The 14,061-nt window shown below is 54.0% G+C and overlaps 3 protein-coding genes across 6 annotated transcripts in view; 2 read left to right on the top strand and 1 right to left on the bottom strand.

Annotated features, from left to right (window-relative positions):
* LOC122392560 (multidrug resistance-associated protein 5-like) overlaps positions 1-1,617 on the bottom strand; it is a 63,755-nt gene extending 62,138 nt beyond the window's left edge. Inside the window, exons 1-2 of one of the 4 annotated variants that reach the window (XM_043387585.1) lie at positions 1,439-1,617; positions 31-172 (exon numbers count right to left, since the gene is read on the bottom strand). In XM_043387585.1, coding sequence (XP_043243520.1) covers positions 31-164 — 134 coding nt within the window. In that variant the 5' untranslated portion in view covers positions 165-172; positions 1,439-1,617. Of the gene's footprint in view, positions 1-30; positions 173-815; positions 1,103-1,438 lie in introns of those variants that run through there. The other 3 variants (XM_043387586.1, XM_043387587.1, XM_043387584.1) reach the window with 3 other exon arrangements.
* On the top strand, positions 1,208-8,473 carry LOC122392561 (zinc finger protein 592-like). The gene is made up of 6 exons (XM_043387588.1): positions 1,208-1,350; positions 2,305-2,379; positions 2,815-3,341; positions 4,701-4,816; positions 5,100-5,277; positions 5,613-8,473. The coding sequence occupies exons 2-6, from the start codon at positions 2,308-2,310 to the stop codon at positions 7,906-7,908; spliced, it is 3,189 nt and encodes a 1,062-aa protein (XP_043243523.1). The 5' UTR covers positions 1,208-1,350; positions 2,305-2,307; the 3' UTR covers positions 7,909-8,473.
* A 1,974-nt stretch (positions 8,474-10,447) lies between these two features.
* LOC122392566 lies at positions 10,448-12,954 on the top strand. The gene is made up of 3 exons (XM_043387604.1): positions 10,448-10,871; positions 11,263-11,365; positions 12,695-12,954. Exons 1-3 carry the CDS (start codon positions 10,756-10,758, stop codon positions 12,833-12,835), a joined length of 360 nt encoding a protein of 119 aa, XP_043243539.1. The 5' UTR covers positions 10,448-10,755; the 3' UTR covers positions 12,836-12,954.
* Positions 12,955-14,061: the final 1,107 nt, after the last annotated feature.

The raw sequence follows: 14,061 nt of genomic DNA, 5'->3' as shown, positions 1-14,061 counted from the left end.
CCCCATCTGCAGCCCTGGTTAGGTACTTACACCTTGGTCTTCCTGACTGGGATGAGCTGTCGCAGGGCAGCCGAATAGCGGCTGTAGCCCAGGCCGGGCTTGTACGACATCTCACATGGCTGGTAGACGTCATCACAGCTGCCACGGGAGATGGCATCCTCCATGGTATTGTCTGTTGGCAGAGAGAGGAAGTGGTCAGTGGATGACTTAACATTTGGAAAAATACACTTCAAAGGTGACCACTAGATCTAGACAAATGGTATTTACATACCTAGAGCAGATCACTAGTTTATTACTGTCACATGAACTAATACCTACCCAAAGCTGTTTCAGGGTATATGTCAAGTTTAGGTCCTAACTACAATTGTGACGCTGTTGATACGAATATGAAACAGCAAAAATTTTAGGTTTTAGGTTAGGTTAGGTTGTAGGTTTGTAGGTTTTAGGTTGTAGGTAGGTAGGTTTGTAGGTTAGGTTAGGTTAGGGTAGGTTTGTAGGTTGTAGGTTGGTAGGTTATAGGTAAGTAGGTAAGGTTAGGTCAGGTTTGATTATGTTTTTTTCTTTTATTTGCGAGACAAATGAGTATCATTTTTGGATTCAGGATGTCAAATAATGTAAGAATATGAAAAATTTATCAATGAAATCTTCTTAGGACTTAAACTTGACATTTACCCTGTTTCAGTCTCAGTCTGTGTCAGGTAAAGTGAAGCACAGCCAATGCCAAAAAAAAAATGTTCCCCGCACGCCCTGCACCCAGCACCGACACGTTGATGTCACATCGGCCCAGGAAAAAAAATATTTTGCTATTTACCTACCTTGGCCTGTTCTGTGCTCACAAACCGAACTTGAAGTCTCAGCTTCTTCACAGTTCACACTTCACACCCTTCCTTAGTATACTCAATGTCAATAAAAACACGCCCCCTGCCTCTAATGATCCATCCTCCCTCTATAGCGCCACCGCGAACGGAGAGGGGGCGGAGCGGAGTGGAAAGATGAAAGATTCAAGAAAGATCTCTAGGGAAAGATCGCGGAAGCGGAGCCGAAAAGCATATGACTGTTCTCACTCCATGTCACTCGGAGTTGTGAGTCAGAATGTAGCCAATCAGCAATCAGCAACAGCTTCACGGTGTCAGCTGACTTCCCCAGCCTAGTTTCTGTTCTTCCCAAGAGATGTCACTACAAGCTGAAATGTTCCAGGCAAGTGCTGCCACCTAACAGCATTTCCCGAAGATATCGCAGAGACGTGGAAAACGAAATTTTACGCTGCTAGGTGGCGGTGGTGTGCCGAAGACGCTTTGGGGATCTTTGGAAGGCTTGTTTGCTGTTCCGTGGATTGACTTTTTAAAGAAGGTAAGCATAACATATCTTCTTTCATAATCAGTATTTAAAGCAGACCAGTGAGTTATGCCTTTTTATCCATGAGAATGGGAGAACTTGCCTTTAGTATGGCGGTCGCCCTTCGCGATTCCCAGCCGACTTGTCCGTGGAACGAACTGTTGAGACTGGCTGTTTTTGTTGGCCCATGTACTTTTCACATAAAGCGATTACAAGTGGTGATTTTCATAGTTCCATCGCTTCTATCACAGGACAGGGATGTCAATAAATCGCGTGCGTCGTCGCGTGGCGGCGTTCAACGGCGGCGTCTGCGGCCAAAATGGCGCTGTTTGATTCTCACGCGGCGTCAGCGTTAGCGTTGGCCGTTGCACTGTACGAAGCGCTAAAACGAGATGAATTATGAATTAAATTATTAAATACATACCCACTGATACTTATGTACATATTCTGGATGTCTTGGGATTATTTTTTTAACCAATGCAATCTTCAAAGAGTAGTTTTGTGACCTTTATTGATGTTGCCTACTTGATAGTTATTCCTTTTTATTGCCCTTACTTATCAACTTGTTGTATGAACTTTTTGGTGTAACTTGATGCTAGTTAGGATTTTTTTTACTTTCAGCTAGCTTTATGAATTAAATTCATACAGTTCCTCTGTGTAAGTGGGTGCAAACTCTCGGTGCTAAGTTTTTGGATATGCTACAAGTTGTTAACTGCTAGTTGCACGACTGACTGATTGTGACCTGGCTTTGATTGTTGATTTCCAATCCAACTTATCACAAGTAGTGAAAGCTGAACAGGTTGTGTCAATGCAAAAGTATGCAACTGGCCACTGAATCAACATGCATTCCCACATGATCTCTGAACTCTCAAGCCTGAACCTGAAGTGTCTCAAATTTGGCTCTGCTGAGTGATGACCAGCGTACTTCATTCAATTTGTTTTGTAATTTCTTCTGTCTGCATTTTTCAGGTGATGTCATCTCCAGAAAAGATGGCAGTAGAACCAGCTGAAGGTGGAGATGAGAGTGGCCCTGCTTCTTCCCAGGTATGGCTCTGACAGCCAACAGTACACTTACTAACCTCCCTGGTAACATGACTAGTTTGGGACTTGTAGATTTCTAGTTCTTATCATGTCTCATTCCCTTCTTGCATATACATTTGAAGCTCATGAACTGACATTTGGTAGTAAGAATGAGGTGAATAGATGAATGGGCTGAGGCAGCAGTGGCATATACTGGATTACTGACAACTTGCAAGTTGCATGGCTTCTGGCTTGGTAATATGGAGTAAATGTGTCTTCATGAGTCGACAGTGCTGCCATGCAAAGGAAGAACCATATGTGACATGTTTTGGCCCAGGTAACTTAACATTTTTTCTTCGCTTGGCAGAGTGTCTGTCCTTCCTTATGACACTTGTCCTAATTATTAGTGCCATAAAGATCACTGATGCTTATGTTTTGGTCCTCCTTTTTCTAATGCAGGAGATCGGCGGTTCAGCTCAGGCAGCCAACCTGACTGAAGAAGCTGCAGCTGAACCTGAGTCTACCACAGCCCAGAACCCAGCTCCTGCCCCTGATCAGGAGGCTTCTGCTACTCCCATGGAGCAGGATCCCCCAGCTGACAGCGCAGTCCAGCCGGCCACCGAGACCCAGCCCGGTAAAGTGGAGCAGGTGGCCGATGAGCAGCCGGCGCCGCCCACTGCCGAGGACCCGGCGCCTCAGCCGGAGGTGGCGGAGCCGGTGACGGAGCCCGCCGCCATCTCGGTACTGCCGCCCGACCAGGTCAGCCCGCCGGACCCCGCCGCGCTCACTATGGCCGACGCCGAGGAGCCCCCGCCCCCGCCGCCACCGCCGGCCGAGCCGGTGCCGGTGATCCCGCTGAACCGCACCGAGATGCTGAACGCGGTACTGGCCGGCCGGCGCTCCACTACGGACATCGCCCGGCTGCCCAACAAGCTGCAGCTGCCGCTGCCGCGGGAGGGCTTCATGTGCGAACAGTGCGGTGAAAGGTGAGTCCCCCCTATAATCCTGAGCTGGGCTTAAGAGTCAGAGTCGGTAGGTGTTGATAGTTTTGCCCGGAGTCGGAGTGGGAATCGCCAAATTCTTACCAACTTTGCTTGTTGGAGTCGACATTGCATGGCTTAAAGTCGTATTCGGTTCGGCCTGTTTGTTGGAAAATCTTACTTTCGTTATCTATGCTTTTTTCGAATCTAGGTCGTGCTTTTATTCTGGATGAGTGTTTTGAGCGTGAGAAGTAGAAAGCGGCGGCTGCGCCAGAACCTGTTTTTAGATGAGGATGTTAAATTATGAAGTATAATTGCTGTGTAAGGCGGAGAAATGTGCGAATTTCAAGCGAGGCAAAAAGCTAAACCGACTATATTTACTATCATGACGTGGAGTTTAAGAGAGATGTCTGGAGTCGGAGCTGGGGTGAGAGTCGGAGTCGGAGTCGATTTTTGGAAGCCGGAGTCGGAGTCGCCGAAAATCCATCGGCTGCAGAGTGCAGCCCTGCTCCTAAGCCGCCTGTGCGAAGGTTTACAGGTGGGGATTGCCGAAATGCCCTGCTCCTAAGCCGCCTGTGCGAAGGTTTACAGGTGGGGGTTGACGAAATCCGCCGGCTTAGATCGGAAATTGCTGACTCTGGCTGGCGATGGCCCATCAGAAGTATTTGCGTGGCTGATATAGCTGTTTTCTATCTGCTTTCGACCGTAAAATTTAGTTTTGTTATTAAGAGCGGTACCTGTCCCTGGTACTGGTATTTCACCGGATGGCGAGGAAGGGCAGATGGCTGCTGATAGGGTTTTGTGTGGGGTTTAAACATTTATGTGGGATTTAAACGTTTTTTTGTCATTGAGGACGCTAATTTGTAACACGGGGCGAATAACATATTCGCGGTGGTGAAACTTGCGGCAAGCGGATCATGCCGCTTTTAAGGATTCATAATGATTCATGGGTTCATAATTTATGTTTTACACAAGTTGCTGTCACTATTTTTCTTCCCTTTCCCTAAAAAAGAACGACTTTATAAGGCTATAAGCCGTTGAATGGTGGATTCGATACTGTGTGACTGACGGAACTTAGGCCGGCCGCTAGCGGGCGACTCGGTAGCGCCCCCTCATTGGTGGCTCTGTAAACGTGCCGGGTGTGGCTGACCGAGGAGTCTTATCAAAAGTGGCTCGTTGTCGGCAGCAGCTGCGCTATTTCGGCTGCTGGTGAAAAATGTGGGCCAGCCGTCTGGAAATGATAAACGCATTGCCTGTGGACTGTGTAACGCCGTTATTGGCACCGGGCTTGGGTTAGGATTGATGTGTTTTGTTTTGTGGTGTTTGCAGTAGCCTCTATAAAAGTATCCGTCGATTGTGCCGCAGGTTCGTGCTGCCCTCCAGTCTGGCACTACACAAGAACCGACGCACCATGGAGATCGCCTTCAAGTGCAAAATAACTGACAAAACGTGCATCTTCTACAACAAGTGTCGATTTATCGGTGAGTGGCGAGTACCGGTGCTCTACAGGTAGTCATTCGCTCCGCGCCAACAACATATTAACCGACGCTCGGGGACGGCTATGTCGTTAAAACCATCATCGCATGTGTGTTGATTCCAAGGACATTTAGAGCTACGTTCGACGCGCCCTAAAGCCCTAATAAACAACCCCTGAATCACTCAACTCAACTTGAGTACCCGGACTTGAGACCCGGCTGGTTGTGTTGACATGCCGTAACGATGAGGTGACTCCAACGGTGAAGTCTGTTTGTGTGCCACTCACAGAGCACCTGGACAGTCACGGTCTGGAAGCGTCGTCACTGGACCCCGAGTCGGTGGACATCTCAGCACTGAGCGCCGCCGAGCTGAGCTCTCCGACTCGCGTGCTGCCGTCGCTCGGCGCCCGCCTCATCACCGGGCCGCCGCGGCTAGTGCAGATGGTGCACGCTGAGCCAGAGCGAAAGTAAGGAGCGGTTAGGGTGGAGGGGGACGGGGCGGAGTTGTGTACAGAAAGCTTGGTTGGTGAGGCTTCATAAAGACACCGTGGCTTTTCACGTGGATATAATGACCAGTAAATATCGAGAATGTATGGTGATTAAACTATTTGAAAGACACTGGTGTTTATGTCCTTTTTTATACGAGTATTGAACCGGAAGTAACAGCAGAGCTCAATATACCACAGCGCCTAGCTCTGGGTCACCCACATGTTTGTGCCACCACTGTCAATGCTGATACCTGAGTTTGAGCTCTCCGTGGCTCCATCTGACACGCTCCCGATCTCTGTGTGTGCTCCGGCAGGCCCCAGGACATCAGCTGCCCTATGTGCAACACGCTGTGCAACACGGACACCCTGCGGGCGCACATCTGTCCGTCCAGCTCTGAGGCGCTGGAGGCCGTACCCCCGCGCTGCCCGGAGTGCGCTCAGCCCTGCCCGTCCGAGTGTGCACTGCTGGCGCACCACGGCCTGCACAAGCCCAACCTGTTCCCCTACCCTTACGTGTGCCCCGAGTGCGGTTTCAAGGTGTTGGGCTCGTACGATGACTACCGGCGTCATGTAGTAGCCGGCTGCCTGCACCTGACCCGCGACCTCAAAATATGCTGCTCCGTCTGCCTGATCGAGGTGGGTGACGTCAAGCTGCACATGCTGCAGACGCACGTCCAGAAACTCTACAAGTGCCGCAAGTGTCCGCTGGCTTTTGAGTCCATCAACGGCTTCAACAGCCACGTCAACGTGAAGCACAATGGTGAGACTATGCACGGCGATACGCCCTACATGCCCATTCTCAAGTGTCCGTTCTGTGCCGCCACCTTCAACCATCCGAAGACGCTGCGTGATCACCTGGCCTCCAAGAAGCACGGTGACCGCGTGCTTGAGCAGATTCGCTTCGTGTTTAGATGTCCAGAGTGTGGCGTCGACTACGGGCGCAAAGAACTACTCTCAGACCACCTCGCCCAGAAGCATCCGGAATTCCAAATCGCTGCGTTGGAATCGCAGCACGAGTATTCGTCGATGGCGCCCTCGCCGCCGCCGGCACCCACGCCGCCGCCGCCGCCGCCGCCGCCACCAGCGCCGGTGGCGCCGGTCCAGGCGCCGGTAGCTGCTACCAAACAGGCAGTGTCGCGCTCTGCCGACACGCTGCCGGTGCCGTTGCCTAAGATAAAGCAGGAGCCGGGCCGTAAGCCGGTGGTGATGCACCGGTGCCCCGTCTGTCAGGCTGAGTTCCGTCGTAAGGCCGCGCACACGGAGCACCTACGTGCCCATATCCAGGAGGGGGTGCCGCTCTGCCTGCTCTGCACCTCTGCCTTCGAGTCGCAGGAGCTGCTCAAGAACCACATCGCCGAGCACGCGGCTGAGATTGGCAGCGATCGGTGCGGCCTCTGTTACGCCAAACTGGGCAGTCGTGACGCGTTACAGCTGCATCTGGAGACGGAGCACGATCTGCGCGACTTCACGTGTCCCTACTGTCAGCTGCAGTTCGCTGCGCTCAGTGACCTTCTGCGACACAACTTCGCCAAGCACCGCGGCGCCGCGCAGGGCCGACCGGCGCGGCCCAAGCCGCCGCAGCCGCCCGCGGCCGGCGACGCACCGGCCATGGATGACGATGACGACGACGATGTTCCGCTGAGTCAGATGGCCAGTAAGAAGGCGCTGATCCGTCGGGTGGCCGGGCCGCTGCCGGGTATCACCAGCCTGCACGACCTGGACAGTGAGAATTCCTCTGTGAGCGAGGATGCCTCTGAGGGCCGGCGACGGCGTAACGGCGGACGCGGCGGCAAGGGCGGCACCAAGCGGCCGCGGCCGGCCGGCGAGGACGGCCCGCCGCGCCTCAGTCGCGTCAAACGGTCGCGCTCGCCGATCGAGGAGCAGCCGGCGGCGCCGCAGCAGCAGCAGCAGGCCGGCTACCGGTGCGTCTGCTGCGGCCTTCAGACCGACGTGCGCGCCGACTTCGTGGCGCACGTGGCACTGCACCGGCAGGGCAGCCAGCACCAGTGTCCCGAGTGTGGCCAGTGCTACTCGACCAAACCATCCCTGCTGAAACATCTACTTCTGGTGCACCGTCTGCGTGAGCCTCCGCCAGAGGTGGCCGCCTCTGAACAGCAGCGTGAGATCCAGCAGTGGGAGCAGCTGACCCGTGACCTGGAGCCCGGCCAGTGTCACGTGTGCCGCGCCCAGTGCGGAGACGAGGAGCGGCTGCAGCGCCACCTGCGGATGCACGGCCGCGCCGCGCTGCGCGCCCACCAGCGCGACCAGGCTCGTCGGCAGCGACGCTCGCAGCCGGCCGCCGACGCCGACGCGGAGACGCTGGAGGCGATCGCCAATTTCGTGGCGGGCAGCGGCGACCCGCCAGCCGAGGAGGAAGACGGCGAGGAAGTGATCGAGCTCGAGATGAAGGACGGTGAGGTAACGCGCCGCCAGTTCCGTAAGGGCGTGCCCATTGTCCACGAGGAGAGCAGTGACGAGGAGATGGAGGTACCGGCGGCTGACAACGGCCAGTCGGTCACCGAGTCGGATCAGCTCGCCGGGAAGACCGCCCTGATCTCAGCTAACGGCCACCCCGAGCAGGCGGCCGTGGCCGACCCGCTGTCGGCCTGAGCGCCGCGCCATGGGGCGTCAGTGATGTGACTGCCAGAGACTGACGTGAATGACATCACACCGGTGGCATCAGTGGGTGACGTGAGTGTGGAGAGCGCGCCGCGTCTGTCGGCGTTCATTGTATAAAGTCATTCCTGGCGCGGCTGTCTGTGCGTTTGTTGAGGACGGCGCGGTGGCGGACCGTCCAGTGCCGTCTGTGTGTGGTCGCGGCGGCGGAGCGCGGTGTCCGGTCACCAGCGGGTGGCTCGCCGTGGCCCTGTACACCACCGGCCGCCGTGGTGGGGGCGTGTGACCGAGTGTGTGCGCGTGCCGGCGCTACTGCTTCCTCTCCCTCGCTGTATCTCTCCGCTGTCGATTTTATCCACGCGGCTTGTTGGTTTACGTTGCGCCGAGGCGATCGGCGCGGTGACGTCTGTTTTAGCGTGGTGTCGCACTGTGCATATAGCTCGACACGTTTCTATTGGGATATGCATCACCAGAATTCTTGGAACGTACAAAGCACGTAGATTCTGGATTTCTTTGACCGGTTTTTATGTCACTTTAACCAATATATCTTTGTAATCAAGCTGTGATTTGTCTTCGGATGGTTGAGTGTACGCGAGTTCGCTTGCTGCTTGAGGGGAGCTGGGGACGCAGTACTTGCGAGAACCATCTCTAGATTAATCATATTTTCATCCAGGGTCGTGCAGGATCAAGCCGATTAGCACGCTGGTAGTTGACCTGTAATAGGGGTAGGTGGCACCACGGTCTGAAAGGGCGTGCGGCTCGCACACGCACCCTAAGCTGCTCGTGAGATATTTAATTCGGTTTGCGAGTATGTGATTCCAACCGATACCGCCTGCGTCGCTGCGTAGAATGTCGTTTGAATCCGTGCCGGGATGCAGTTGGGGGGGGGGGGGGGTCGGCGTCGGGCGCCGTTTCGCTTCATCGCGTCTGCTAACGACCTGGCGGCCTTGAGTGGTGGCACCGCTCAGCCATCTGCCGGGCCATTCCGAGAGAGACGGCCGCCGGCGGACGGCCCAGCGACCGTCACCGTGACCGATGGGGTACGTGAGACCCACGGACCGACCGACCGAGCCCCTGACCGACGGCGGACGGGCCGAGCGACCTTGACCGACGGGGTACGTGAGACCGACGACGGACCGATCGACTTGTCCTCTTAACCGATGGATGGACCCGAGCGACCGTTACCTTGACCGACGGGGTACGGTGTAACCCACGGTCCGACCGACCGAGCATCTGTGATCGTCGGGCCCACCGACCGAGCCTCTGACCGAGGGCCCGACCGACCTGACCTCTGCAACCGATGGATGGGAACGAACTCGATCGTTACCGTGACCGAAAGACCGACCGAGCCTCGGTGATGACTAACTAGCGGGGTAGGCCCTTGGACGTCGACCGACCGTTTACATACACACCTTTGATGGACGTGTTCACCCGTCGGCAGGTTTGGCTGTGGCCAACGGACCAGCATGGCACACCCTAGTGACCGGTGAACCGTTCTGCAGTCACGATCCTGTAAAACACAGCATTAGCTGATGTAGCTTGGTGCGAACACAAGTTCGATATAAGCGTAGGTTATGTTCAGTCGTTTGCCTGCTTCTTAGTGACATGCCTGTAGTTTACCTACTACTCAACGGTATACCTATTCTTCGGTCTGCCCTATGCCACTCAGTAATTTACTGCTCAGCGGTTTGTATGATGTTCGCCGTTCGGCTGTTCATCGGTCAGCCTACCGTTCGCCAGTCAGCCCAGAGTGTCTACTTGTTAGCGCCGCGGTCTGTCTGTAGTGTCCCTAGTCGCCGAGCCCAACTCTGAGTTCGCCAGGCTGGCCTGGACAACTCACGAGTCCGTACACCCTCACGGTCCGGAGTCCGGACTCCCTCACATGCAAACGCCGCCTCCGATAATCTATACATCGATCGGCTAGCAAGGCGACCGCAGCGCCGCCCAGCGGACGGCGGCGCAGTTACCGACCAGAGACGGACCCGGGTGGGGTAAGTAGGTACGAGTGTCGGTGACAGGTGGTGTGGGACTGGTTACCAGAGGGGTTGAGGTGGGTTGGTTGGTTGGTTGGTGTACCGAGGGACGATGCTTTGGGCAGCTGTTGATTTGCATAGCATCAAGGAGGGGTCCCGTCATATTTAGGGCATTGGGCTCATAGGACTATTCATACGTTCGGAAGCGTATATTGCGCAAAGCGATCAGTCATTTGGACGTCAAGAAACACTCCTTTCTGTACATTAGTCAGGTCACGCGCCCTGTTTATTCAGAAGCGCTCGGCCGCTCCCCTAAGTGCCGTGTAATCACGGTGTTTTGCGTGTTTAGCGCCGCGTCACTTGGCACCGTTTTGGCCGCTGGCACCGTTCGCCCGCAGAGTGCAGCGACGTGCCGCGATAGGCGCAGGTGCAGTGCGTTTCGCAATGTTCAACTGCGTGGCTAGCCGCCGGTCAGGGCGGAACGGCAGCTCTCCACCGGCCGGCACCGATGGCTAGCGGGCCGTCACTTTGCAGACCCAAAACTGACCTAGTTAATACCTCTTGTGCGCCACCTTCCACATCTCTAACGGTAACCCCCCGCTAGGCTCACCCTGTCCCGTTTGTGACCCCACAGATACACCTCAGACCCGTCTGTCAGCGGGCTTTACGTCAGTCTGACGTCGTTCTACCACCAACGTCTCTTTGGGCCGTCAGTATGATGTCGCTCTACCGTCAACCTGACGCCACTCTACGGCAGGGCGCGCAGGCAGACGCAGCTGAACCGTCAGTCTGACTCCGCTGAGCTGTCAGTGTCCTCTGACGTTCTACCGTCAGTCTGACGTTGCTCGCTTGACGCTTACTGTCAGTGATGTCTGACGTCCCCGGCCGGCGTCCTGACGTGCCGGTGGCCGGTGGCAGACCTCCCAGGAGGATGGAGGTCCTGCTGGAGCGACAGCTGGAGGTGGAGCGACGCCTGACCAAACTGTGAGACATCTTGTATGGTTGGGTTTGTCGCTTATGCATATGTGAACTTTTAACACTTGTTCGTAGTTAAGCAACTGCGTATCGTAGTTGCACAATTCTATATCGCCGTCTGGGAGTTTGAAGGGTTCGAGGCCAGCCCGTAAAACATGACCAGTGTTTTCGTATAAAGACGCCACGAAGTGAAACTGCTGATTGCCCTTCAGATCAGACCTTGGGCGAATGTGCGACTCATGCCTAGGAACAGTTGGTAGAAGCTAACAAGCAGCCAGCGTCTGATACCAGTTCCGTATTGCCATATGTCCTGCGTCTGTGACCCCAGTTGTATGAACCGTCCCAACGACTCTACGATGGCATTTGGTAACAGTTCACGACTCCTGGTTCGTTCTGACAGAGAGGAGCGGCGTCGGGAGCTCCAGAAGCGGGTCGATCAGGAGACGCTCACCCCCGAGCAGCGGCTGGATCAGGTGCGACGCAGGAACGCCGCGATAAGAAAGGTGAGCACACCGGTATAAAAGGTGACACTAACGCCAATCGCCGACAGTTATGTTCACTGTGGGGCTGAAATATACCGTCATCGACTCATCGTATCCTCACAATCACGACTCATCGCAAGCGTAGCGAAATGCTCAATGTTTGAGCTGTAAGTGTTTAATTGAGACGAATATGTCCCAGAATCCCAGCCGATAGTTCAGGTCCGTTGATCTACGTGTATATCAAACTTGCACAAGTCCCTTCGTCTCGCCCATGGCCGGTCCGGGTCCGACCCGCCTGTCGCCCGGAACCGGTGGCGCAGGGACAGTCACCAGAAGGGCAGGGGGAGGTAGGGGAGGGGGAGGGGCTCAGCAGGGGTCTGTGACCGCCGCCTGTCCGCCCGCCCGCTGTGTTAAATCATCGCTACCGGGTGCCAGCTTTCTCCCGTCCACCACAGAAGGCGGGATCCCCGGGACATTTAACCGGGCGGCGACTTATCTCAGACGGCTGGGGCCCGGCCGTTTATCAAGTCACGATTAGCCGCCACTTTTCACCGTAATGGCTCATCACCGGTAACAAAGAGCACGGATCCGAGTATTATACTACGTGACATCGTTCTAAATCACAATTATCACTGCATGAGATTGGTTTCGGGCCCGGGTCCTTCCCTATCATCGGTTGGGTGGTGCCTGGGGTGTAGGGGCCTATTCATTGGCTGGTTTGGGCGACAGAAAGTCCTACCTGTTTGATGTTTGCCACCTCTACTTGCCCACTACTAGAAGTTGGTTCCAATGCCAAACGTTCTCTGGATGACCGTTGTGAAAATTGGCCAGCTCCCGAGCGTCAGGGCCTAAAAGACATGGCCTTGGTGGCCATAATTCGGTACCAAATGATGTCACGTCCTAGCCCCGAACCAGCTTTTTATGCTAATACCATGGATGCCACAGCTAGACTTGCAAGATCCAATCCATCAATGCCTGTCACTTTGAAAAAGTCGCCATCGGTGCAGAGAGCACCACTGTTTAAACATAGAGTTTATTTAGCCCGGCCATGACCTTCGCTTGAACAATGGTCCGTACATTCGATCATTCTTCCGTTGCCTATACAATAGGAACAATGTTGACCAGTGTTCTGCATTTCGCTAGCAACGGTAACATGACATTGAAATATGACGACTTGATGGAAACCCGTCATTCAATCATGCACTTATGTATGGCAAGGAGGCGAAATGCCACCACGTTTTTCTGATCAGCGGTCCCGTTACGATAACCGAAAACGAACGTTTCCTGGGATGCGGTCAATTCATGCAGTCATCGTGAACCATGTGAAACAAATGCCACTGTTGCTTTCAGAGAGCTGAAGACATGGAGTCCAGAGCTCGACTGGCCAGCATGAACCCGATATTTTTCCAGTTGGACGATATGAAACGTGACTTCTTGGCCTGGGCTTATATCCGGACGGAGCGGCACAAGGAGAGGGGCCGTAAAACGTAGGAAGTCGTCTAGCGATAAGCGAATTAAGGTTATACCTACTTTTCGAAATAAAGTGGATTTTGTCATCATTTGTCATATTATCATTTGTCATCAACGTCATTACGGAGCGAGCGAAGCGAGCGGAGTCTTTCCTTAGATTAACGGAAATTTCTGAGTATGAGCGGCCGGCCGGCCGGCCGTGGGGACGCTCTTCAAAAGCTAATATCTCAGGAACGGGACATCCGATTGACAAGCGGTCTTCTTTACTGAATGTCACTTGGACGTAAAAGTTCTGTGGTGTGATGGCCACCATGCGTTCTTGCCAACCACCGCACGTGGCGCGTGGTAAAGTTGGACATTTTTTAAGAACCCCCAAAATTGCAACCTCAATAACGGCACAACGGTTGGGCCGATTGAATTGAAACTCGGTACACAGTTAGGTCTCTATCAGATAATTCATTTGCATGTGTTAAGGTTGGGGTGCTGCTGCACGTGCGCACGTGCAGGGGTCGTTTCCAGATCTCGAGAACGGCTGGACCGATGGCGCTCAAATTTGGTACACGGTTAGGGACCAGTTAGTAGGGTGCCGTGCACAAGTCAGTTGGGACTCATTTTGCACGTGCGCACGTGCAGGGTGCCGCTTCCAGATCTCGAGAACGGCTGGGCCGATTGTGCTCAAATTTGGCACATCGCTAGAGACCGGTTAGTAGGGTGCCGTGCACAAGTCAGTTGGAGGTACCCCCTCGAAATTTCGCACGTGCAAGGCCCACCCTCTCGCTCGCTCCGTTAGTCGCCCCATAAGGCGTTATACTGGTATTATTGCATCATCATGTAAACTATCGTTAGTTACAAGATGATAGAAAAATGAAATTTTCTGTTCGAACTTCGGGCCTTTACATTTTTAAACGAAACGTTTTACCGGCTTTAGATAGCAGGTGTATTATATACCTATGTATTGTGAACCAGTGTCTTGAACAATACGAGCTGTATTAAGTGTTCTTATACGATTATATCTATGTCGACTGCCGAGTCACACTGCTTGTGCTTTTGATCAGTGGGTGGCTTTGTGTCGTTTTACATCAGTATGTGTGTACAATAAATGAGCTATCTCCTTTCTCTCCGAATTTATTTTACCGCACTTTTTCGTCTCGATAGCTCGCAAACTAGGCACTAGCCACGACTAATCCTTATAGTAGGTACCCCATTGTTTGATTTTCGTCCAGCCACCAGCGCAGTTTCAACCCCAC

This window comes from Amphibalanus amphitrite, unplaced genomic scaffold, assembly GCF_019059575.1.
Source record: "Amphibalanus amphitrite isolate SeventyFive unplaced genomic scaffold, NRLGWU_Aamphi_draft 000491F_arrow, whole genome shotgun sequence".
Classification (NCBI taxonomy): domain Eukaryota; kingdom Metazoa; phylum Arthropoda; class Thecostraca; order Balanomorpha; family Balanidae; genus Amphibalanus; species Amphibalanus amphitrite.
This window is presented reverse-complemented; position numbering and strand designations above follow the sequence as displayed.